The sequence below is a fragment of the Camelus ferus genome, chromosome 6 (assembly GCF_009834535.1).
Source record: "Camelus ferus isolate YT-003-E chromosome 6, BCGSAC_Cfer_1.0, whole genome shotgun sequence".
NCBI lineage: Eukaryota > Metazoa > Chordata > Mammalia > Artiodactyla > Camelidae > Camelus > Camelus ferus.
Genome location: NC_045701.1, coordinates 53,793,010 through 53,819,136, shown reverse-complemented (window position 1 = coordinate 53,819,136; position 26,127 = coordinate 53,793,010). Strand labels below are relative to the sequence as shown.

General features: G+C 33.3%; 1 protein-coding gene across 9 annotated transcripts in view; it reads left to right on the top strand.

Moving 5' to 3' along the window:
- The window catches only part of DDHD1 (DDHD domain containing 1), a 70,668-nt gene that overhangs the window by 23,605 nt on the left and 20,936 nt on the right, over positions 1–26,127 (top strand). For 5 of the 9 annotated variants that reach the window (XM_032482066.1, XM_032482064.1, XM_032482065.1 and 2 more), the window contains 6 exons: positions 5,669–5,770; positions 8,073–8,201; positions 9,286–9,433; positions 14,735–14,841; positions 19,755–19,861; positions 25,812–26,074. In XM_032482066.1, the coding sequence (XP_032337957.1) occupies positions 5,669–5,770; positions 8,073–8,201; positions 9,286–9,433; positions 14,735–14,841; positions 19,755–19,861; positions 25,812–26,074 (856 nt within the window). The remainder of the gene's footprint in view (positions 1–5,668; positions 5,771–8,072; positions 8,202–9,285; positions 9,434–14,734; positions 14,842–19,754; positions 19,862–25,811; positions 26,075–26,127) is intronic. The other 4 variants (XM_032482068.1, XM_006185436.3, XM_014559931.2 and 1 more) reach the window with 1 other exon arrangement.

The following is a 26,127-nucleotide window of genomic DNA, read 5'->3' as shown; positions in this document are numbered from 1 at the left end:
TATTAATTCTCCTTAATGTCTTGCATCAAAAATGGCAGTTCACTTTAACAGTCCCAGTTTATCCACCCAAATTCTTTACTATTTGCATGAAAAATAACCCAAGAGCTTGAAGGAGGAAAGGGATGAACGTGAAAAATAAAAATATAAGTAGATTGTCCCCCTTTCTCATACTGTGTTCAAAACATTTCTTTTCCACTTGCTGATTCATCCTGTGGGAGTTAGTCATCAGCTGTTTTATCTCTAGATCCCGTCTAGTTGGAATCTTCTATTACAATAAAAGTTTGAATTTCATGTGTCCTTTTTATTTTCATTCCCTACTAAAATGTTAAATGGAGCAGCATACTTCAGTTTTCTTAAAAGCACCCTAATTTTATAAGCCAGTTAGTAAAATAACTCTGATAAAAGAACATGGTTTATTTGTATGAATAGATTTTTTCAATACATCTTTGAGTCTATGTCAATTCTAGAGTTTCAATCTAGGATATTATAGTAATATTTTTTTCCAGCTTTAAAAATATACATTGAATGATAGAATTCTACTTAGTAATAATAGAAAATGTTTAATACTTTTATAGAAAAGAACACTTTTGTATTGTGATCTTTCAAAATGATCATCTTTGAGGTTCATTAGAAAAAAATTTAAGTTTTTAAATATACTGTGATAGATAGGTGGAGCATCAGCATGTTTTATTATTGACAAAGATGGTAAGTTTGATTCAGTGTTGATACTGTTGCATGAATTTCCAGCCATTTTATTTGTCATTCAGTATTATGTAAAACATACATTTATGTGTAAAAATGGGACTTTTGACTTTAAAGATGATGAGAAATTCTGTACTATACTTGAAAATTATCACAGGTCTTAAGGAAAGAACATTTGCTGTCCAAAAAGCCACCATTGTTGGAAAAATAACTCAAATTTACAATACAAAGATAAAAAATACTATAATCTTTTGATTATTTTGCTTCTTACCTCCAAGCTTCTGAAGTTTCATATTTTGTTAATTTGAAGGGGAGGAATAGCTTTTCCACCTAAATTTTCTCATGTATATAGGATAAAGGCTTGATTTTTCACATTGCTAGAAGACTTGGAATGCTTGCTTGTGCAGATAGTACTATTGCTAGGCACTTTTGTGAAAGAAGCAGAGTTTTGATCCTCAGAGTTTTAAAACTATTAGGGATGACAAAGCTGACAGATGAGAAGTTACCAACAGTTAAGTGCAAGATGACACAGTAGACAGTGCACATTATACATTCTGAAAAGGGATGTAAAATAAAGTTGGCAATCACAGTGCAGTGGAGTTACTTAAATGAGGCTTTCTGGAAAAATCCCATTTAATAATTTAAAACATTTTGAAATATATTTAAGAACTCTTTTTTAAAAAATGCTAAAAGAAGCAGACTACAAAAGAAAGACTTGCAGACATAGTAAACAGTCTTATTGTTACCAGGGAAAGGGGGTGGGAAGAGATAAATTTGGGAGTTTGAGATTTGCAAATGTTAACTAATATATGTAAAAATAGATAAAAAACAAATTTCTTCTGTATGGCGCAGAGAACTATATTCAAATTTTATAATAACCTTAATGAAAAGAAAATGAAAACGACTGTGTGTGTGTGTGTGTATATATATATATACACACGCATGCATGACTGCGACATTATGCTGTACATCAGAAATTGACACATTGTAACTTACTATACTTCAATAAAATAAATAAATTTAATTAATTAATTTTGAAAAAAAGAAAACTCTTTATAAGTGCTCTGGGGAATTCCTAAGAAACTAAACAGAGTTCTTGCCTTGAAGGTCAGTAAAATAAAATACAAATTCCTTCTGACCTTATCTTGTCTTGATTAGGGTAACTGTAGCCACAAATACACTGGATATATTTATTATTTTCTCTGTGTTAATTTTCCTACTAATCTTAAAGTAAGTATTGGATTAAAAAGATTGATCAAAGTTCAGCATAACTCTTTTTATCATGGAAAGGTAATCCCCCAAAATATAATCATTTTTATTATTTTGCTTTCATCTTCTCTGAGAATTAAAAAATGATTCTCTTCCCACCCCACCTCCTAGGCTAGGAAGCACTTATCTAGCACCCTAACAAATGAAAGCCTAGAAGTTCACTGGGGAGAAATCATACAAATAAAATCAGGCCTTCAAATAAGTAATTTTATAAATACCTAAGTTTAGTACTAGAGTAGTACCTCACTTATTTTATAATTTTTCTATCCAAGCAGTAATGAGTAAAAAATGGTTGAACCAAATGGGTTAGTCCTGCACCTCCCTCTGGTCAAAAAATGCATAACCTCAATCCAATTATGAGAAGACATCAGACAGACTCAAATTGAGGGACATTCTATAAAATGGGCTGACCAGTATTCTTCAAAAGTGTCCAAGTCATAATTAACTAGATGGGGGAATCCTTTCACAGTGTATATCAGATCACCACAGTGTACACTTTAACTATCTTATAATTTTGTCAGTTGTACCTCAGTAAAGATAAAAAAAAAATTTGTGTCAAGGTCTGAAAGACAAGGAAGGACTGAGGAATTTGCCATAGTTTAGGGGAAACTAAGGAAACATGACAACAGAATTCAACTTGGCACCCTGGATTGGATCCTAGAACAGAAGAGAACATTAATAGAAAAACTGGAGAAATCTGAATATAGTCAGTATTTTAGTCAATAGTATTGTACCAGTGTTAATTTCTTACTTTTGATAATTGTACTATAGTTATGCTAACATTAGGAGAAGCTGGATGAAGGAGATATATATCCACACACACACACATATATATATATATATGTATATAATAACTCTCTACTATTTTTGCACTTTTCTGTAGGTTGAAAATTATTCCACAATAAAAAGTTGTTTTGTTTTTTCTTAAGGCCAGTAGAGGAATTAAAATGGTAAATAATAATAATAATAATAAAAATAAATCCAAAAGAAAGAACAAAAAGAGAAGTAAGAATACAGATGGAACAAAGAAAATAAATGGGAAATGGTAGACCTAAATTCATGCATATCAAAAACTATAGTAAATACAAGTGAACTAACACTCCTATTAAAAGGCAGAAATTGACAGATTTGTTAGGAATGCAAGATCCAACTACAGAGGAGTTACACTCAATATAAAGTTACAGGCTGAAAGTAAAAAAGGACTTAACTGTTCAAGTTAATTTGGGGTGCTATGACACCACAAGTGTTGGTGGATCTCTAAAGATTTACAACATTTAACAATTTGGCATATAGTGTATATTTCTATCACTACTCCTGAATAAAGATATCCCAAACTGTGAATATATCATTTCAGAAGTCAGAAAGGTGATGAAGAGAAAGAGGATGTTAACCCTTTCTTACCAGCTTTTCTTTTACTCTCTTTGGTGACTGAGAGGATTCCTACCTTCTAGCTTTTAGTTATTAATTTTTATAAATTTATTTAATTTCTCTGAAGCCCAAAAAGATTTACAGGTGTTTTCTCATAGTTGGGCAAGCCTGCTTCCCCTGAAATTGAGATTATCCAGGTTGCCAGCTTTTATAAAGGGAACAGCTATAGAGTTGTTCTGTTCTACAGATTAGTATATCATCAGCAACCCCCTTTTTTGATGCTTTAGGAATTATATAATGAAGAACATTTCTTTAAGAGATGAATTCTAGTAAGGACGTTTATTGAAAACACTGTTTTAGTACTTTTAATCTTTTTCATTTCTGTGTAAGACCTTAAAACATAATGAAAATTTTTATTGTGTTAGCATTTTCAGTTGTATTTTGCATTTATGCATACTTTTGCTAACACTATATAAGAATTCTTAGCTAAACTTTCTTTTAGTGACCTTTGTTTGGAATGATGGTGAACCCTTTTTGTCCCCACTGTACAAACTAATGGTGGTTCCCCTAATTCTTTGCTTTGGGTTGAAAAAAAATTAACCTCTCTGCTACAGAATGTTATAACAAAGCAAATGATTTTCAAGTAAAAATAAGAATTAAATTTGAGAAGAAGGTAAAGAACCATGTCTATTTAATTTTGTGAAAATGTTTTAAATAAATGTTTATCTGATTTTAGTATATTGTATTTGTCTTTTTGTTAGTCCTTAAATTATACTATTCCTTCAGGAAAAAAGTTTTTACTTTTTGTGTCTTGACTAGTTTTTAGAAAGTGTTTATGTAATTGTAAAGTGTAATCAGATAGTCCATATGTTTCTCATTAGTTCTTTTAATAAACATGGAATTGTTATATGTTAGTTTTACTAGTAGATTTATAAAATCGAGGTTTTGCTTGAATAGTAAAGTCTCAAATTTATGCCAGATTTGATCTACTTGGATATGTTAGCTTTTTCCTAATAATTTTTTGGTTAAAAAATGTTTCCTGCAAATGGTACCTCTCTACTCCTCAGTAACTGACCAGAAGGCACATGAAAGAAGGAATATGTTCAGTGAAGAAAATTGCTTCGGTTGTCACTTTCCACACCTCTATGACAATGAACTGTTTTTATAATCCTGATGTTATAGCCCAGCTTTTAATCCTTGTCAGTACTTTTTTATAATTAACTAATTACATTTAAAGGTATTACGTGTCTTGTAAGCATTTCTCAGTTATCATTATCACATATCTTTAAATATACTTTATCTATATATACAACAGGTTTTTAAAAAATATTTGTAGTACTGTACAAGAATTAGGTATTGAACCTTTGAATGTCACATTAATGTAGAAGGGAGTGAGGATGAAAATCAAATGTATTAAAATATAAATTTGAACCAAATTATAAAATTCTGTGATTCATTAACTGAATTGTTAAGAAACTGATTTATAAGATTCAATTTTAAGTGAATTTTTTAAATAATTGCTTATTTAAAATGTAAAGAAATTTATTGATACATAACTAGCAATATTTGAGAGGGAAAATGTTGTCTTTAAGGTTATCTACATTTGCCAAATAACAAGTCTATGTCTGGCTTTACTCTGTGTTATGCTTTCAGGATGTCACAGCATACATTTTTTACTAATGACTTTTTTTTGTCATTCTATCACTAATAAATCTTTCATTATTTTATCACTGATAAATCAGTTCAAAGTAATTTTGAGGGGGAAGTTTCATTTTTTAAAAGTATTTTAACAACTTGAACAGAGCTGTGAAAAGAATGTTTTGTTTCTGTGGCAAGACTCTATTACACTTCAGTGTAATAGAGGGAAAGCATCTAGCGGAATGTATACTGTGGTATCAGGAAGGCTGCATTAGGTATTTTAAATGTTACTGCATTTTCAGTTTGCACATCAGATGTTGGCTGTGTCATAGTCACAAATTTGATGAGAGTAAATAACCTTAGTATTTCTTAAGCATACAAAAATGCCACATTCGATTTTTTTAATCCTATCTATACAAAGGCATTAAAAATGGTGATCACATAGTTGTCTTTAACTGATTCATTTAGGTATCATTTGCCTTTTTACTTTCAGTAGAAGTAGAGCATATATTTGATGAACATTATTAAACTATTTTGCTTCACTGATTTTTAATTAGAAATTATAGAAATAAGCATTTAGAATAATGTTTGTCAAATACAACTCATTTTTTTTAAGTTAATGTAGCAAAAAGGCAAAATGGCAGACCTCATTTAAAATTTACTTTGAAGCTCAGTGTTTTTGCTTTCTTAGTTGTCTACCACCTCCCTCCCTTCTCCCTCCCTTCTCTGTTCAAATGGAGAGGATTTAAGGAGAGTACAGATGCAGCAGGTCTTAAACGAAAGCGTTCCCAAGGTACAGTAATTGTAGTTTTATTTCTCCGTGTAGTTACATTCCTGGCTTGTAGCATTCAGTTGTGTTTATAGCATTCAGTTGTATTTAGAGCATAGAAATTACTAGTTCTTTAGAAATATTCCCATTGTGTTATTTTGCTTAGTGTTAATTATAAGTGGTGTGAACACTTGTAAATGATGTATATAGTCTGATAATGAGATGTTCACCAATGTTAAAATGTTTTACTTTAAGACAGCATTTGGATGATTTAGGGGGGAATGAAGTTTTGTTGGCTTAACATTATTCTCTTAATATCTTGGTCTTGTAATGTTAATGTTTTAAGCATATGTTGCTCAAAATTATTTTGACAAAAATGTGGTTTTGAAACATTAAGTTAAACAGTAAGTTAAAATACTGACGTGGATCAGACAGAATTAGAAAAGTAAATCATTGTTAAAATCTTGCAAAAGATTTTTTTAATTTATGAAAAGTCCTTTTATTTAAAAAGCCGAGTTTGTACGTTGGTTTTATGTTTTGTTTGCAACTGAAGATACTATTCATGTTTGTTATGTTAATTACATCTCAGTCTTATGTTAAATGTTAGTAATGTATCCTGGCAGGTAAGTAAGATAAAAACTGGCTTTTCATAAATTTTTGAAATGGCATTTATAACATGACTAAGAAGTACATTTTCCTAGAAAGTATTTGCTTTTCTCTGTATTTTAGTAGGGAATAGATTTTCACAGAAATGTCTTAGGATCTTAGATCTTGATCAGGACTATATCCTTTCATATTTAGCTTGAAGTTATTTTCAACCCATCTACAAATCAGAATTGTTGGACTCTGCCACTGACTAGCTTTGTGGCAAGTCACTTAATTTCTTGGTACCTCAGCATCTTTATATATAATGGGGGACAATATTTTGCTTAAAGAGGATTTTAAGAAAGTAAATTAGGCATGGTGATTTAAAAGTGCCTGATTTTCTGAAGGTGAGTATGTGAATTTTTCTTACCCTTGTACCAGAGATAAAGAGGAAAACTTTAAATCCTTCAAAATATAAGAATTCCCAGTTTATCCCTAACTACTGTATATAACATAGATAAACAACATAGTACTGTATAGCACAGGATACTATATTCAATATCTTGTAGTAACCTATAATGAAAAAGTATTTTCGTTTAAAAAATTTTTCATGAAAAAAGTTTTTTGAAGATGACACTAGCATTTATTAAAAACAACAAATCAAACTAATAAAAACCATGGGTGGCACCAAAGCTCACGGCAGGCGTTGAGTGAGTCTTCACTGATGGCAAAAATGAATTAGAAAATGTGTTTTAATGTATATAGGGAGTGGATGCCATCGCTCCCATGTCTTCTCATACACATACAAATATATATATGTATACGTATAACTGAACTATTATGCTGTACACCAGAAATTGAAGCAATATTGCAAACTGACTATACTTCAATTTGAAAAAGTAAAATATAAGAATTATCAAATTATGAATCGGTGGACATGTTATGACAGTGTTCTTAATCTGTTGCTTCCACAAACATTGCTAAATGTGGTATACCTCAGGCACTGTACTAGGGCTCTGTGTTTGTTGCTAGTGATACAGAATTACCAAAATATAGTCCCTGCCTTACAGAGTGTATGTATTCCTGAGGTATATAGGTTTGACTTTTTTTTTAGAGCTCACTTTCACCAAGCATACCTCAGTTACAGAAATGAGATAACCATATTGATTTGAGCACCATCGTCAGAAAAAACCTCTTTGATTTCTTTTTAAAACATCTTTCAACCTTGGAGTTCCGTTATAGTCAACAATAACCAGTGGTAACTGGTTTTAATATCCCCAAAATACCTTATATTCCAGTAAATTAGATTATTCTATTCCCAGTTTAAAGGTAAATTTTTTTCGTCTGAGTCTTGTCTGGTACTGAGTGAAATTTTCACAGACTGAAAAATAAAGTCAACAAAAGAAATGGAACTTAAGTTTCTATGTCACAGGTATTGGAGACTTTCATGAAGGTGTATATCCCTAATACCTAAGGAATGGTCACATCACCTGGGAAAGCAGTTCTTTAATAATCAAAACACATTAACTATAGAGGTTAAAATTGTAGTAGTTAAGCCATTTTATTTCATGTTGTTTCTAAGTCCCTATCCATTTCTTGTTTCACATAAATATATGTTTCAATGAAGTAGTTTTTTTATTGAACTGAGTTCAAATATTGATTCAAAAATCTGTGTGTTATAATTTTCACTCAAATGAAGTTTGTCTTGGACCTTCAAATTAGTTTTTCTTTTTTGCAACAGCTATTCATAGTTTCAAGTTGAGTCGAAACCATGTGGACTGGCACAGTATGGATGAAGTATATCTTTATAGTGATGCAACAACATCTAAAATTGCAAGAACAGTTACTCAAAAACTGGGATTTTCTAAAGGTAATTGTTAAATATTACTAGAGTTTGTCAAAATTTTGGGAATCTGACGTTCTCTCATATTCAAAATAGATTATTCAATTTTTATTTTTAGTATATTTTAAATATATATTAAATTTAGTGACAGTTACTACCCTGTTAAGCTAACTTTTATTAAGGTGATTGAGTTGACATGTATTCGTTAATGAATAATTATATATTTAGAATGATCTGACAAGATTAATAAATAACTTTTTTACTTCTAAAAGCACAAAGCAGTCAAACCTGAGGCAGTGATGTGTGATAAAATATGACAGTTGAAACATAGTGTCAGGGAAGATGAAGACAGGAGATTTTTCATTGGATTTAGTGAAATGTGGGTCATCGGTGACTTAGATGGATTGCTGGGGCAGAGCCACATTGGCATGGGGTTGAAGTCTAAGTAAAAGGTGAAGAAATGGAGGCAGTGAGAATAGACAGATCTTTAAAGAAGTTTGACTTAAAGAAAAGAAGGAATGGTATGGTACCTGGAGAAGTTGTGAAAGAATTATCAAAAAATAATTTTTTTCAAAACTTTTTGTGAAGTCTGATAATTTTTTTACTGTCTCATTTTTCATTCTTTGATAATAGATGTTCTTGAATACCTATTTATATGTTATGTTTATTAGTCAGTTGTTTTGTGAGTTACCTTCTATCTTTAGCCCATTTTGCTATTTGGCTAATTGTCATTTCACTTTTTGATTAGTAAGCTCTTTTTTTATACTTAGGTAGCTACCTTATTGTACGTCATATTTTGCAAAATATTTCCCAGTGTGTCATTCATCTTTTATCTTTGCTCTGTGATACTTTTTTTTATAGAGAAGTTTTTAATTTTTGTGTGTTCAGTTCATCCATTTTCCCTTCCTTTTGCCTTGTGGTTTCTGGCTCTACTGTCATGTTCAGTTCAGCACTTTGTATCAGAGCTGATCAATATGTATCATCTTACAAGTTATATCCCTCCCCAACCCAGTGAAATTTGTTCATAATATTCCTTTTATTTCTTACAATATATTGTGAAAATGCTATTTCTATAATAAATAATAAATTTAGAATCATAATTTTTCTATAGCATCAAGTAGTGGGACCAGACTTCATAGAGGTTATGTAGAAGAAGCCACATTAGAAGACAAGCCATCGCAGACTACCCATATTGTATTTGTTGTGCATGGCATCGGGCAGAAAATGGACCAAGGAAGAATTATCAAAAATACAGCCATGTGAGTTCTTTGGTGAATGCATTCTCCATCTAGTCAGAATTCATACTTTTGTTTCCAGAGGATAATAGAGTTTAATCACTACACCACATGTTTCTCCTGTGCCAACTAGTCTACTATTTCTTAAGTTAATGTGTGAAGTTTCTGGACCAAATTTTAAGAGTTATTATGTCTAGATGATGATACTGATGTTTATTTGATTTTTTACCCCTACAACATGGAGAAGAGGAGGGAAAGGAAAGCCTTTTTAGCTTAATACATTGCTCATATACATTAAACTGAGGTTGAATGGAAGAAAAAAAATCTAGTTTTAAGTTTGTATCTTCCTCTCTAAATGGCAGATACTGAGAATACCACAAAGTCACATAATTCTGAGAAAGCTAAGAATTGTTTAAGTTGCCAGTTAGCAGCTTAACCTGTCCAATTAATTACAACCAGAGAAATTGAACTCTAAATTTTACACAGAGAACAGTGGATGCTTTACCAACACACCAGGCAGGTTATTTACCTCATTTATTTATATGTATATTCAGCTTTATTCTAAAAATATATATAATATGTTGTGGGGAGAGGTGTTTGTGAGTGTTTCATAAATGTTTAGGATTCTGTTAAAAGGAAATCTTAGGGTTAAGGTTTCCACCACAAATTTGGCTCTAGCAACCAGTATAAAGAAAAATCTGATCGGGGGAGGGTATAGCTCAAGTGGTAGAATGCATGCTTAGCATGCACGAGGTCCTGGGTTCAATCCCCAGTAGCTCCTCTAAAAATAAATAAACCTAGTTACCCCTCCCAAAATAAAAAATAATTAAGTAATACAATAATAAATAAAATATTTTTTAAAAAGAAAAATCTGATCAGATTTATGACATGATGAGAACAAATGAGTTCATTGGTGAAAGCACAGTTTATCAGGTTCTGAAGCTTCAAATTTATTTTGCAACATCTCTATAATAATTCAGTGTTGAGTTTTGAGTTTTGTTTCACTTTTTATTAAAACACCTCTTAAAGCCAGCTGATGGATTAAAGTAAAAATACAATTCAATTAAAAAAAAATCTTTGTCAGATCCTGCCTGGCCACCCTAATTCTTGTCAAACAAATAGCTTATATTACAGAAATCTCTCCCTCTGATTCTGATTTTATTTTCTGATGATTTGCACATTACTTCCCACACTATTTAACTTCTTATGTCAAGATGCTAATCTTTTGCTTGGATATCTGGGAACCTGAGAAGTAGGTTTAATGACATATTCTCACTGGAGCTGTTGATAAATGGGAAGGTATCAGGTTGATTTCTTTGGCTGCAAGTGAGGGAAAACTTAACCCGGAAGGATTTAGTACCCATAAAACTGGGAAGACTAACTCTAAGATTTGCCAAACAAGTCATCAGAATCCAGTTTCTATCTGCTCTATCCTGCTTCATTTTTGAGCTATTTTCAGACATCTCCTGTGGCTCTAGATATGGTTTATATTATCTTGTGTTCAAGTTCAAAAAGGAAGAATAAGTCTTTTTTTTCCCCAGAAGTCCCTACTAGTCAATGCATTTCAGTGACTGATGGTGTCACATCCAACTGCCTGAATCTGTACATGTCCTGATACGATCAGCCAAACTCATCATCTTCCCACCCTAGAGTCAGTTGGAAGTTGGCTTCATCATAAGCATAGGGAGAGGTAGAGCCACAGATAAAAATCAAGAGCTATTATTGGAAGTAGGTTGAATGAGTACAAGGTGGCTCAAAAAAAAAAAACCAACAGTGTTCACTACAGGGAAGATTGCCATCATTCCTTCAGAGACAGGTTTAACTTGATGAGAAACGCCTCATATATGTTAGTGATTGATGGAAAATAAATAAAGGAATTCTGCTCAATAACAGATGGGAAAGTCTAGAGGACTTCCTACCCTTCCCCATGCCTTCTACCATTCCTAAGTTAGTTGTCTAGGACTTTAAAGAAAGTACAATTAGCTTCATCCTTGTTAGTGCCATTCTGAAGCTTGTTTTTACTTAACGTTTTGATTTGTGAGACTGCTATTGAAAAGAGCAACGTGGAATCAGGGGTTACCACACTCCACTTCTTTGGCAACCTTTTGTTCTCTAAGGATCTCTTGAAATCATGTCTCAGATGCCTGTACAGAGGTTTTTCCCCCTCTCACCTTATTTTAGTGAATATGCTAATGAATTCAAACTGATTTTAATCTATTTTGTTCCAGCAAAATATGTTTATTATTTTATATGGATTGAGAAAAAAGTTTTATAGACAACTTCTAGGAATATCAGAATTTGTTAACTAAATTGGATGAATGTATTTTAAATACAATTGGATTTATTTTTTGTGACATTTTATTGCAAGGGAAATTTTCATTGATCTTATATATCCAATATAATAAATTCATAATTTTAAGGCTATAATTTTAGAAGAATATGAAGAGACATTTAGTTAAGCCTGGCGGATTTAACACAGAAGCTTATTTTATTACCTCCTGAAACCTCACTGAGAATTTCATAACTTGCTACAAATGTGTAGTAATCAGGACATTGTGGCACTGGCTGTCATAAAGATATAGATCAATGGAATAAAATTGAGAGTTCAGTTGATTTTCAACAAGACTGCCAAAATAATGCAATGAGGAAAGAATAGCCTTTTTAACAAATACTAGAATACCTCGATATCCACATGCAAAAGAATGAAGTTAAACCCCTGCCTTATATTACATACAAAAGCTAATTCAAAATCAATTAAAGACCTAAATATAAAAATTAAACCTGAAAAACTCTTAGAAGAAAACATAGGAGTAAATCTTCATAACTTTGGATTAGGCATTGATTTCTGAAATACGACATTAAAAGTAGAAACCACTAAAGAAAAAAAGCTAAATTGGGCTTTGCCAAACTTTAAAACTTTTGTTTTTCAAAGGACACCATCAAGAAAGTGAAGACAACCCAAAAAATGGGAGAAAATATTTGCAAGTCATATGTCTTATAAGGGTCTAACATCTAGTTTATATTAAAAAACACTTATAATTCAATGATAAAAAAGAAATAATTCAATTTTTTAAATGGATGAGGATTTGAATAAACATTTGTCCAGAGGAAATGAACAGATGGCTCGTAAGCACGTGAAAAGATGCTCAGTGTTATTAGTCATTAGGGGAATGTAATTCAAAACCACGGAGAGATACTGCTTCATACCCACTAGGGTGACTCTTATCAAAAAGATGGAAAATAGCAAGTAGTAGCAAGGATGTGGAAAAATTAGGCTCCTCCTGTGTTGTTGCTGATGAGATTGTAAAATAGTACAGCTGCTCTGGAAAGCAGTTTGGTACCTCCTCAAAAAAGTTAAAGCAGTTTGGTACCTCCTCAAAAAAGTTAAAGCATATGAGCCAGCAGTTCCACTTCTGGGTGTATATCCAAGAGAGTTGAAAGCATATATCTATACAAAAACTTTTTAATATTCATAGCAGCATTATTTATAATAGCCAAAAAAATTGAAACAGTCTAAATGTCCATCAGCTGGTGAATGGATAAACAAAAGTGGTCTATTCATACAGCAGAATATTATTCAGCCATAAAAAGCAAAGAAGTACTGATTCATGATACGACATGAATGAACATTGAAATATTGTGCTAAATGAAAGAAGCCAGACACAGAGGCCATATATAATAGATTCCACTTATCTGAAATATCTAAAATAAGCAAATCCATAGACACAGAAAGTAGATTCATGGTGCCAGAACCTGGAGGGAGGAGATATGGGGCGTGACTACCATGGGTATGGTGTTTCTTATGGGAGTGAATTTAGCGGTGATGATTGTACAATTCTGTTATATACTGAAAGCCACTGTTGTTTTTTTTTTTAAAAAAGAAAGAAAAAAAAGCTACTGAGATTGTGTCAAAAAGACATAGAAGCCAGTTTGAAGAGACTCACTGACTGAAAAAGGAAACAATTTGAGCATCAGTAAGGATAATAACTACAGTGGGTTGGAATACTTCAAATATGTTTAAATCTATGAGTAATGATGTCAAAAAATATAAAACCTCTAGCAACTCAGTATTTTGAAAATTATCAATAAAAAGGAAGAATTAACCATTTATCTTGCCTTTTCTCAATTCATACAGAAACTGTGTATTGCCAGGCAGCCAGTGTTTGATGTGAGGAAATTTCTCTTTCCAGAAGTATAAGGAATGATGGGATTTCAAAAGCATTCTTTTGCAAGCATAGGAAATTAATGGATCTAAGCAATGATTATAACTGCTAGTATCACCAAAAAGAGAGAAAACCAGGTGTATGTACACCTGGTTGATGCCAAAACAGTACAGCTTGAGTCTGATGAGGCCCCAGTATCTCACTGCTAAATAGGGAGCAAAGAACATGTTCAATAACACCATGGGGATGCAGTCATTAAAGATCAGACTCTGAGAAACTCCACAGGATACAAAAAGAATTACAAAGCCAAAAAAGAAAGGGATTTTTAGATTGAAAGACACTTAAGAGAGAAATCTACCAATTGGCAATGCATGAGCTGCATTTGGAGCTCAATTCAAAAGTGTAAAAATATTTTTATGTTATTAAAGGTAACATTTATAGTCTAACTGGTAAAATGAGATTGCTAAACTATGTATTTGCAGAAATTAAAGAATTATTAACTTTTTAGATATGCTAATAGTATTGAATAGGTTATGTTTTCCTTACATTTTAGAAATATAAACTAAGCTATCTACATTTGTGGTATCTGGGATTTGCTTTAAAATATGAGTGAAGGGTGCTACCAAACCATAAAGGGTTAGCATGAGGGTGTTTTCTAGGTGATAGAAGTATTCTGTACCTTCATTATGGCGGGCTAACCGTAAATCTGTGTGGCACCAAAAAGGGAAACAAGTCAGTTTTGCTGTACCTTAGTTTTTGAAATAAAATTTAAAAATCTATACTTTGAGGACAACCAGTAGAGGAATAAATGAAATAAGACAGGTTGCGATATGCTAACATTTGGAGCTGGGTGATAGCACCAGGGATATTTTATTATACTATTCTCTCTACTGAGGATTTATACATGTAATTATTTAGAATATAGTATGGAAGCTTGGAATATTTGAAATAATAGACGGCAAACTTAGGAAAATAGCTTTGAAATGAAGATGTCTTAGTATTGCAAACTGTTGCATAGTATAGCAGTAGTTGAAACAAAATTGGACAAAGCTATAAGCAAATGGAAGTGTTACAATTAAAGACATTTTATACCATGTTAATACATATGTGAAATTATTCTGGTAAGATTTTGTTTTGTTTTATTTTTGTTTTGCTTTTTTAGGATGAGGGAGGCTGCAAGAAAAATAGAAGAAAGGCATTTTTCCAACCATGCAACACACGTTGAATTTCTGCCTGTTGAGTGGCGGTCAAAACTTACTCTGGATGGAGGTACATTTTGTTTAAAAATTGAATGATTTAGTCACTGACAACAAAGTGTTGCTCATTGGGAATGAAGTGTCTTTGTCTTAAGGTATACTCTTGTTCTAGATTATTAAAGAAAATAAAGTCCATTGACTTTTAAAAATAATTACATCAACTTGGGCCATTTGGATTACCATATAGATTTCACAGATGGCATAGTTTTCATGCATGCCCTCTGTGGATTGGGGTGGGGGGAGTTTTTGACAGAAAAGTGACTTGTCAATATTTTTAAGACATTTGTTGTCCACAATTTCATATGATCTTACATTTTCTTCCTAATAATTTTCTTCCCTTATATTTGGAAGATAAAAATCTCAGGATTTTGGTTTTATTGTTGTACCTGCATTCCTTGGGCTGGTGAATTATAATTTAGCATAAAGAAATTCTATAATATATGCATCTTTCTTTATGCAAAACTCTGTCCTTTGAATGTTAAAACCATTAAAATAGAATGTTTAGGTTGATTATTTACATAATGTGAAGAATGAGAGAGTTGTACTAGACATAGTAGCAGCTGCTGTTTGTGGAGCCTTTACTGCGTGCCTGGTTCTCTGCAGTTTGTTTACGTGGAGTATCTCATTTAATTTTCTCACAGATCTATGAAATACATACTTTATTTTCTCTGTTTTGCTGATAAGGAGACTGAAACTCAGTAAAATGTGGATTTAACTAAGAATGGCAGATAGAATCTAGGTCTGCACAATGCCAGAGCCTGTGTTCATCACAGTGCTGAACTGCCCCCTCCCCCCCGATGATTTCCAGGGTTTCTTCCTAGTCTGTGATTCTGCCTCATGGTCAGTTAGGAATGTCAGTTATAGCTTATAAACCAAAATGACACCTAAAAGTTGTAATGAGATTTTTAAAAAGAATGCTAGTGACCAAAGAAGGCTTCTCAGCAGCAACGGCTCACACATAAAGTTCTGGGGTAATAGCACTGTCTTTGAGCTTTTCCCATCCACCCAGATAAATTTTTCAGGCTGCTCAGGAACGTAGATAACATGGATGAATTAACATTTAATAAAACCGCTGAGTCTATAATTTTCTGTTATGTTTAAACTACTGCAATAGAATCTTAAAGGCATTATGCTGAGTGAAAGAGGTTAAAGGAAGAACACCACTGTTTGTTTCTGTTCTCAACACTTCTTATACCAAATGTGTTGGGGATTTTCCCCATACCAACCAAATCTTTAGTTCTTGATAGACATCAGTGGGGTAGCCTACAGTTTAACTCTTTTCCTATACCAGCTGCCCAAAGATAATATAGACAGGTTAAGGTCTCAGTGCCACAGGACTGCCCCCCACTTCAGATGCTGCTCACAAGTTCCAGATTGTCCCCTGTAGTTGTGACTGACTGGCTATAAATTGGTGGGTCCCATTACCCCATCTTGAGGTACAGTAATTTATCAGAACAACTCACAAAATTCGGGGAAACATTTATAGTTGACCCTTGAACAATGTGGGCATTAGGGGTACTGACATCCCCCTACCCCAGTCAAAAGTCCAAGTATAACTTATATTCTGACCCTGTGTTCACAGTTCCTCATCTGCAGAGTCAACCAACTGCAGATGGCCTAATACACTGTAGTATGTATTTATCAAAAAAAAAATCTACATATAAGTGGATCCTCAGAGTTCAAACCCATGTTGTTCAAGGATTAACTGTACCTACATTTACTGGTTTAAATTACATTTACTAGTTTAAAGGATATCACAAAGTATACAGATGAAGAGCTACATGGGGCAAGGTATAGGGAAGGGGTGCAGAGATTTGTCCCCTTCAAGTACACACCCTTCCGGTACCTCCATTTGTTCAACAACCTGGAAGCTCTTCAAACCCTGTTTATTTAGGGGTTTTATGGAGGTTCCATCATGTAGGCATAATTGATTAAATCACTGGCCATTGGCAGCTGAGCTTAACCTCTAGCCCCTGTCCCCTTTCCAGAGATTAGGGGATGGGGCAGAAAGTTCAAAATTGGTTCCTCTGGCAACCAGCCCCCATTCTCCAAGAGTCACGTCATTAGCATAAACTCAGGTATGATTGACCAAGTCTCATGAATAATAAAAGACATTTGTTTTACCCCTATCACTCAGCAACTTAAAAGGGTTTTTGGAACCCAGTGCCAGAACCAAAGGCAAAGACCAAATGTGTATTTCTTCTTATATCACAATATCACAGAAGTCAATCTCAAAGGTTATATAATTTGTGCTTCCATTTCTATGTTATACTGGAAAAGACAAAGCTATAGGGACAGAGAACAGATCAGTGGTTGCCAGAGTTTGGGGGCAGGGGGAGTTGAATTCAAAAGGATACATGTGGGAGTTTTTTAGGGTGATGGAACAGTTCTGTATCTTGATCATAGTGGTAGTTAGGCAAAAGTATATATGCATTAAATTTTTCTATAGATTCTTTTGTATATTCTTTGTAGATAACCATATGACCTGCAAATGAAAACAGATCTTTTCCATTTCTTAAAACTATTATTTCTTTTTCTTATTGTACTAAGTTGGCTAAGACTTCAAGTAGAATATATGTTAAAATAGTAGACATCCTATAATAAAAGCTCTCCAGAAAGTGAGCATAGAGGGAACTTACCTCAGCATATATAGGCCATATATGACAAGCCCACAGCTAACATTATACTCAATGGTGAAAAAACTGAAAACATTTCCTCTAAGATTAGGAACAAGACAAGGATGCCCGCTCTTGCCACTTTAATTCAACATAATTTTGGAAGTCCTAACCATAGCAATCAGAGAAGAAAAGGAAATAAAGGGAACCCAAATTGGAAAAGAAGTAAAACTGTCACTGTTTGCAGATGACATGATACTATATAAAGAAAATCCTAAAGAGGCTACCAGAAAACTACTAGAGCTCATCAATGAATTCAGTAAAGTTGCAGGATACAAAGTAGTATACCAAAATCTGTTGCATTTCTATACACTGACAACAAACTGTCGAAAAAGAGAAATTAAGGAAACAATCCCATTTACCATCCCATCAAAAAGAGTTAAATACCTAGGAATAAACCTACCTAAGGAGGTAAAAGATCTGTACTCAGGAAACTATAAGACACTGATGAAAGAAAGTAAAGACGACAACCAACAGATAGAATGATATACCAGGTTCATGGATTGGAAGAATTAATATTGTTTAAATGATCATACTACTCAAAGCAATACACACATCCAGTGCACAATGCCTATCAAAATACCAATGGCATTTTTCACAGAACTAGAACAAATAATTTGAAAATGTATATGGAAACCCAAAAGACCCTGAATAGCCAAAACAATCTTGAGAAAGAACAACAGAGCTGGAAGAATCACACTCCCTGGCTTTATACTACAAAGCTACCATCATCAAAACTGTAAGATACTGGCACAAATACCAACACATAGATCAGTGGAAATGAATACAGAGCCCAGATATAGCACATGCACTTATGGTCATCTAATCTACAAGGGAGAAAGAAAGAATATACAATGGAGAAAAGACAGTCTCTTCAATAAGTGGTGCTGGGAAAACTGGAGAGCTGTCTGTAGAAGGATGAAATTATAACATTCTCTAACACCATATACAAAAATTAACTCAAAATGGATTAAAGACCTGAATGTAAAATCAGAAACCATAAAACTCCTAGAAGAAAACATAAGGGGAACACTCTTTGACATAAACCATAACAATATTTTTTTGGATCTGTCTCCTAAAGCAAAGGAAGTAAAAGCAAAAATAAACACAGGAGACCTAAGTAAACTTAAAAGCTTTTGCACAGCAAAGGAAACCATCAACAGAATGAGAAGACAACCTGTACATATAATGTGAGAAAATATTTGCGTAAGATATGACCAATAAGGGGTTAATATCCATCAGTTCATGTAACTCAACATCAAGAAAAACAAACAACCCAATTAAAAAATGGTCAGAAAACCTGAATAAACACTTTTCCAAATAAGATAGAGGGCCAACAGGCACATCAGAAGATGCTCAACATCATTAATCATCAAAGAAATGCAGATTAAAACCACAATGAGCTGTTATCTCACACCTTTCAGAATGGCTGTCATCAATAAGAACACAAATAACAAACACTGGAGATGATATGGAGAAAAGGGAACTCTCATACACTGTTGGAGGGAATGTAAATTGGTGCAGCACTGGAAAACAGTATGGTGGGTGGTTTCTCAGACTAAAAATAGAACTATCATATGACCCAGCAGTTCCACTCCTTGGTACATATCCAAAAACAACCTCACTAATTCAAAAAGATATGTATACCCCAGTGTTGATAGCAGCATTATTTAACAGTAGCAAAGATATGAAAGCAACATAAGTGTTGCTAGTAGGGGAGGAACAAGTTTAGTGGGTAGGAGATTAAGAGGTATAAACTACTCTGTATGAAATAAAGAAGGTATGAGGATATATTGTACAGCATAAGGATTATAGTCAATATTTTATAATAACTATAAATGGGATATTACCTTTTAAAATTGTGAATTACTATGGTGGACACCTGAAACCTACATAACAGTGTACATCAACTATACCTCAATAAAATTTTTTTTTAATTTTTAAAAAAGAGAGATACCCCTAGCTTATTCCTGATTTAAAGGAAATGTTTTTAACCTTTCATCACCAATGAGTGAAGTGATGTTTGTGGTAGGTAAATTGTCTTCACTATTTTTGAATATCTATAGTAAAATATATATATAGTGAAATAAATAGTAAAATTTCAAGAAGAGAAGGTTCATTAGATTCATAGCTAGTCTTGAATATTTAAATGTTAACTTAAAACACTGTTATTTCAGAGAATGTAATTTTTTTCACAATTTTTCCTCAAACAGATCTTCTGTAAGTTTAATTTTTTTTTTTTAATTTGTAGACACTGTTGATTCCATTACTCCAGACAAAGTACGAGGTTTAAGGGATATGTTAAACAGCAGTGCAATGGACATAATGTATTATACTAGCCCACTTTATAGAGATGAAGTAAGTATCATGATTATCTTCTTTCTATTGGGTATTTTTTAGAGTGATAGCATATGTGTCCTGAATTTTAACAGTTTATGCTTTTTTTCCCACAAGCAAAAATTATAGGAATCCATTAATCTATAAATAGCCTGTAATTCATAGTGTATTTGATAGTCTTAAACTACACATTGGTACCCTTAATAAAATGGATAATCTTGGAAGTGAGAGATTGGTTAGAAAATGGGTCTTTAAAAAATATCAGTTTTCATAAATCTGATTAATAACTGGGTATTTTCCTCACAAGAGTTTTAGACACTTAGAAATGTCCTTTAGATGTTTTGTATATAATAGACTTGCTTCTATCGTGTCATTTCTGTAGTGGATTTGTACAGTTCTCAAGTAGTAATGTTGCTGATAAATCACAAAAATAACCCTAAAGTGGCAGTGGTGGGTGGGGTGGGGGTGAGGGGTGAAAGTTTGCTCAGAGGGATGAGAGAATCTCTGCTAGCGCAGTTTGTCACTTTATCGGTAAGAGAAGAATTGTGTTACGTGGAAATAACTTAATTACCTAACATATTAATTTGTTTAATCCTTACCCTATGAAGTAGGTATGATTAATATCCTCATTTGAAGGATGAAGAAACTAGTACAAAGAGTAATTACCAGTAGAACTCTGTACAGCTCCAAGCCAGTCCATTTCTGATTTTGTTCATTCAAAGTAATTTCTTAACTTCATCCAAGATACCATTTACGTATCTTCATTTACAAAGTCTACAGAAATGTTTGTTAGTTGCCATAGAAACTTCCTTCTCTTCCAGCTACCATCCCCTTAGGATTTGTCTTCATTCCTTTTGCTGTATTCCCTTCATTGCCACATACCAGCATTGGGCAAAGTCTGCCTTGATGTGATAGAGAACAGTAAAAGAAGCTACAAGGAGAACTGCTATTCTGGACTTAATTCTAACCAACAAAGTAGACCTAGTTGGTGAAGCAGAGTATTAATAATTTACATGTTCATAGTCCTTTAGAGTGTACAGCGGGCATTGTTACATAGGGGGTGGGGGGAAGGAAAGAGATTGGCTGAGAGCATATTAGTGTACACACACACACACACACACCCATCCATCTCTATATACCTTACACAGATACAGACACACACACACATACAGTGAGTAGTACTCCTAAGAAGGTATCCTGAGTGTTCAAAACTAAAATGTTCTGAGTCATGTCCCCCAAAAGTAATAATAAGTGCTTTTTTAAAAGTTTTAAGTGGAATTAATATCCGGAAAAACTAAAAAGGTTAAAGTGTCAGGCTCAGAGCTCTGGCCATTGGCAAATGATGACTGAGAAAGTGATCACTTCTTATTTTGCTCTTATATCTTCAAAGATAGTTATCCTCAGGATGGGGTCAAATAAGACAGATACTCAGTAAGAAAAGGAAACTGATAGCTAAGATAAATGAAATGGAAGTGTTTTAAATTTGTTGGTTTTTTGATCCAGTTGAATTTCCTGGAAAAGTGCTGACAGCCTGTGACTGAGATTCATCAGCAGTGTTCAGCAGTGTTTCCCAAACATCCCTAATTTGAACAGTCACTTGTGGTGCTTATTAAAAATACAGGCAAAAAAAGAACCCCATGGGGGGCACTGGAATTGAGAGTATTAATGTGAATGTATGATTTTGAAAATACGTGAATGTATATAGATAACATCTATGTAATTTAAACATATTTTTAAGCACATAGAAGTATATACATGCATATATTTCCTACCTTTGTCCACTGAAAAGGCCAAGAAGCAAAGACACCCCAGTCTAATGAGCACAACTAGCACCTAGATCTTTGCCTCTGGTACTGTTATTCCCCACTAAGAAAAACTAGAGTTTCTTAGGAAAATGGCTGATTGCTGGGCAGGAGCAGGATAGGTCCAAGTCAAAGCTGGAACAACTTGTTTTGACAAAAAGTAGAAAAATGCTCAAAACAAAAGGACACAAAAGTCAAATTAAAAAAACAGATCCCACTGGCCAAGTCTAGAACAATTTGAGCACCAAAAAAATTAAGTAATTGTTATTACTTATTGTAAGGAATTGTTAGTAGTACTTTTCATATAGATTTTAATTCTATATTAAATATAGAATTATAATAAGGATGTAGGATTATAATAAAGATGATATACTAAGGAATTCTTAATCATTGAAAAATGTCTAAGTCCATATTGATTATAAATAGATAAATGGAGGAGCAAGGAGGTCCTTTGCCTACAGTAGAATGCCAGGGGCTTACTAGCAAATGTGGAAGGAATGCTGGAATTGAAAGAGTCTCATTTTGCAGCTATCGTGGTGGATCAGGAAGAGGACTGGACTAGAATCATCAGTGGATGCTGAAATGAGGGCAGATTTTTTATGAGAAATGGATTATTTGCATGGTCTTAAAGTGTATCCTCTCAGACTGCAGAAAAGTAAATGATGGGGAAATCAAGCAATGTCTTTACTGAATGTTCTGAGGGACACCCAGAGAAAGACACAGCATTATTTACGCAGTATTCCAATTATGAGGACACATCAGACAAACTTAAAGTGAGAGAATTCTTAAAAAAAAAAAAGTAGGAATGAGACTATATTCTTCTAAAATGTTGACATAATAAAAGACAAAGAATAGATATGGAAACTGTTACAAATAAGGAGATTTGAGATACGATAGCTAATTACACCTCATCCTAGCCGTACCCTGTACTGGATGAGGGAGGTGCTACAATGGATATTATTAAATCAACTGACAGAATTAAAACGTGGATGGTAGGTTAGGTAAAATATTATGTCAAAGTAAATTATAACATTGATAACTATGCTATGATTGTGGAAGAGAATATTCCTACTCTAATAAAGAACTAGGTAATAACTAAACCTGCCTTAAAAATATAGAAATGTCACAAGGAAAAAAATTGTAAATAATATAAGGTGATAGATTTTAACTAAACTAACTGTGGTAATCATTTCATAATATAAACATAGATCATTTCACTGTACACCTTAAACTTATGCAATGTTATATGTCAATTATATCTCAATAAAACTGGGGAAGAAATGTTTTTAAATGAAAGTGACCACTTTAGTATGGAGATACTCACTGGGGTAGATGCTGACTGGCTCACCATAGGTGTTATGGAGGCAACTTTTATCATCACAGTAGTTTAAATTAGATCGTCTCTGAGGCCCCTTTTTACTCAAGATTCTGAGATGCTCATGTGAGGACCCCAGTTAGTGATTGTGCAAATAATCACTAAAGAGCCATGTTTAGGGGGAAAGTTTTGCATATCGATCAGTACTTCTCAAGTCATACTTCTGAGGACCAGTTTTTTTTTAAAAGAAAGTAATTCTAGACTATCAGGATATCATCGAGAGCCTTTGGCTCTTTCTTCAACCCTAAATAAAGTAACATGAAAAATCCAGAGAAAACTACATCTTTTGTACATCTGAACTCTCTTGTCAATGGCTTTTTAAAATAAAGAACTATGAAGAAAATTGTCATGGCCCTAACTTGCCATTGTTACTTGAAAATTATCTAATTGATGTATATGAACACTTTAAATTACTTTTTCTCATTAAAATTTCCTGGAGTAGGGAGAAGGACAAAGGATTAATTATATTCTTCAGCCATATTTTGGGTGTTTGGATTTTCTCTTGAAGCTACTGGGTTTTTTTCCTTTTGGATTGATTTTCTTCATAAATTTTAATTTTTATCCAGTGGTTATGAGAATTAGAAATGCTTTTAAAAAAAAACTTTTGAAAAGCCACCCAGTGCCTGTTGTTTGTGTTAGCTGATTTGATTAGATAATATTGTAGAGCTAATGAAATTAAGATCACAAGTTATATCATTAATCTTGGTTCAGATATCCCAAATGAATATGGCTGGTCACAAGGGGATCCTAGCTGGGAGAATATAATTGGATCAGAAAGGAGAAGGGGAAAAACAAACCCTAATTAGAGTAGACTTTTTGGATACAAAATCGAGGTGGATTTCTCCTTTTGCTGCTGAGTGGATGATTTATAAAAGTATTTAGAGGTAGTGCAAAGCCGTTTTAAAAGTTAGCTTTCAAAATCATAATGTATCGACCACAAATGTTCTTTATATGTACGCTATAAGCAAAGATTAAAAATACTATACTATCTAGATATGTTCTAATAAGGAAAAAGACCATTTCTATTCATGTATATGATTATTAAAACAGATGAAAACATCAACTGTTCAGAAACTATCCATTCTAGGTTTCAGTCCATGGTGAAATACTGTAGTGTCAAATAGGCTTTCTCTGTCTTGGATATTTACTCTTGTTTTGTTAACCAGATATGGTTGCTAGACTAAGAAAATGTTGGGTATAGTGAGTGATGCTTTAAATTTTTTTAATGTGAAATAGGTTAACCACTGGTAGGTCTTTTCCCTTTTTTCAACTTTAATTTGGGGGGTGGCTGGTATTTTTTAAAAACAAAAAGATTGAGTACCTTTTGCCAGAATACTTAATTATATATCTTTTAATATTTCTAGACTTAACATGGTAAGAATCTTAAAATCAAGGCTTTCAAAAGTAAAAACTATTAGCAAATGTTGCTTTTAAAGGAATTTATTTATTTGAAACATTAGCTTTTTCTATACTTCCCTTCATGTAGATTGTAAATCAGGAAAATGAAAAAATTTTAAGGGCTAGTTCATGTTCTTGTCAAAGCCAAGTCCAAAGCTTTGTTATAGCTCCCTTTGAACAGAGCATGTAATTTCACATCACACTGCCTACTTCTTAAATTCTGTTGACTAGAATTACCATGTCTTAGAATATTTTCATATGCATTTGCCACTAACTTGTAGTCCTCAGAAGTGCTGGCTAAGAAACTCTGGGATGGAGCCCAGCAGTCTGTATTTAACAAGCACACTGAAAGAGAATTATTACACTAAAGCATGGAATTCTTTTGCTTTTCCCAGGAAAAAGTAAAATGTTCAGTGAAAGTAAAATTTTTGCATTCTTCCCTAGAGAAAAGGCAGCTTGTCATCCTTCCTCATGTTACCAGCTCATCTTGTCCATCTCTTCCTTCACTGGCTGAATATATTTCATCAGACCCAATACGTGGTTTCAGTAGCTTTAACCAGACCTCAGTATTGCATTGTAGAACTGAGACATCAGCGACCAGAGAGAGCACCACGCCTTCATTCACGTTACTGCATTCGTGTCACTCCTGTCTCTGCCAAATATGAGTGCTCAGATAATTTTCAGTTTGTGTCTGCTAAATAATGTTCAGTGAAACCTGATGAAGGCTAGTTGTCTCTTGAGACAAAATAACAAGATGAAAATGGAAACAATGCATAATTAATGTTTGTATGCCAGAGTAACAGCTGGCATATTAAGAAGTACTGAAATGAGAAACTGAATATCAGGCAGCAAGTTTATAATCAAATAGAAGTAAGCAATGATAGGAAGAGAAAAGGACTGCCTTAAAACTCAGTCAGAGCCACATACGGATTTGAGTAACAAAAGAACCTTATTCTAAAGCTAAATTTCAAAGGAAACAGTTTTACAAAGAAAAATTCCCACATTATTTATTAACCTCTAAACCTGAAAAAAGCCCTGCTTACCAGCCATATAAAACAACTTTTTGCTCATACCTGTGTTACCAACTTAATGGGAATTTTGGAATATCAAGTAGATCAACATTAGCTTTTTCTTCAATCATACAGTGGCCTTTTATTGCATTACTCTTATTTAAGTGCATAAGGTAATAATATATATAATATGTAGCATATGCAGTATGTTAGTGACTGTTACTATATACTTAGATAGTCTTTTCCTAAAACTTACTGTGGCTTAAAAACTAGAAGATACAAGAATTTAGGGTTGCATATGAATGCATTGCAACAAAGAAGAAATTTCCAGGGCTCTTTAGAAATCTTACTAGACATCTAATTTGATGTTTTCTTATTTCAAACAGCTAGTTAAAGGCCTTCAGCAAGAGCTGAACCGACTGTATTCCCTTTTCTGTTCTCGGAATCCGGACTTTGAAGAAAAAGGGGGTAAAGTCTCAATAGTGTCACATTCCTTGGGATGTGTCATCACTTATGACATAATGACTGGCTGGAATCCAGTTCGACTCTATGAACAATTGCTGCAGAAGGAAGAAGAGTTGCCTGATGAGCGATGGATGAGCTATGAAGAGCGACACCTTCTTGATGAACTCTATATGACCAAACGACGGTAAAATGCCCTAGTCTCTTAAAGGAATTTTAAATATCTTCATGGAATTACCG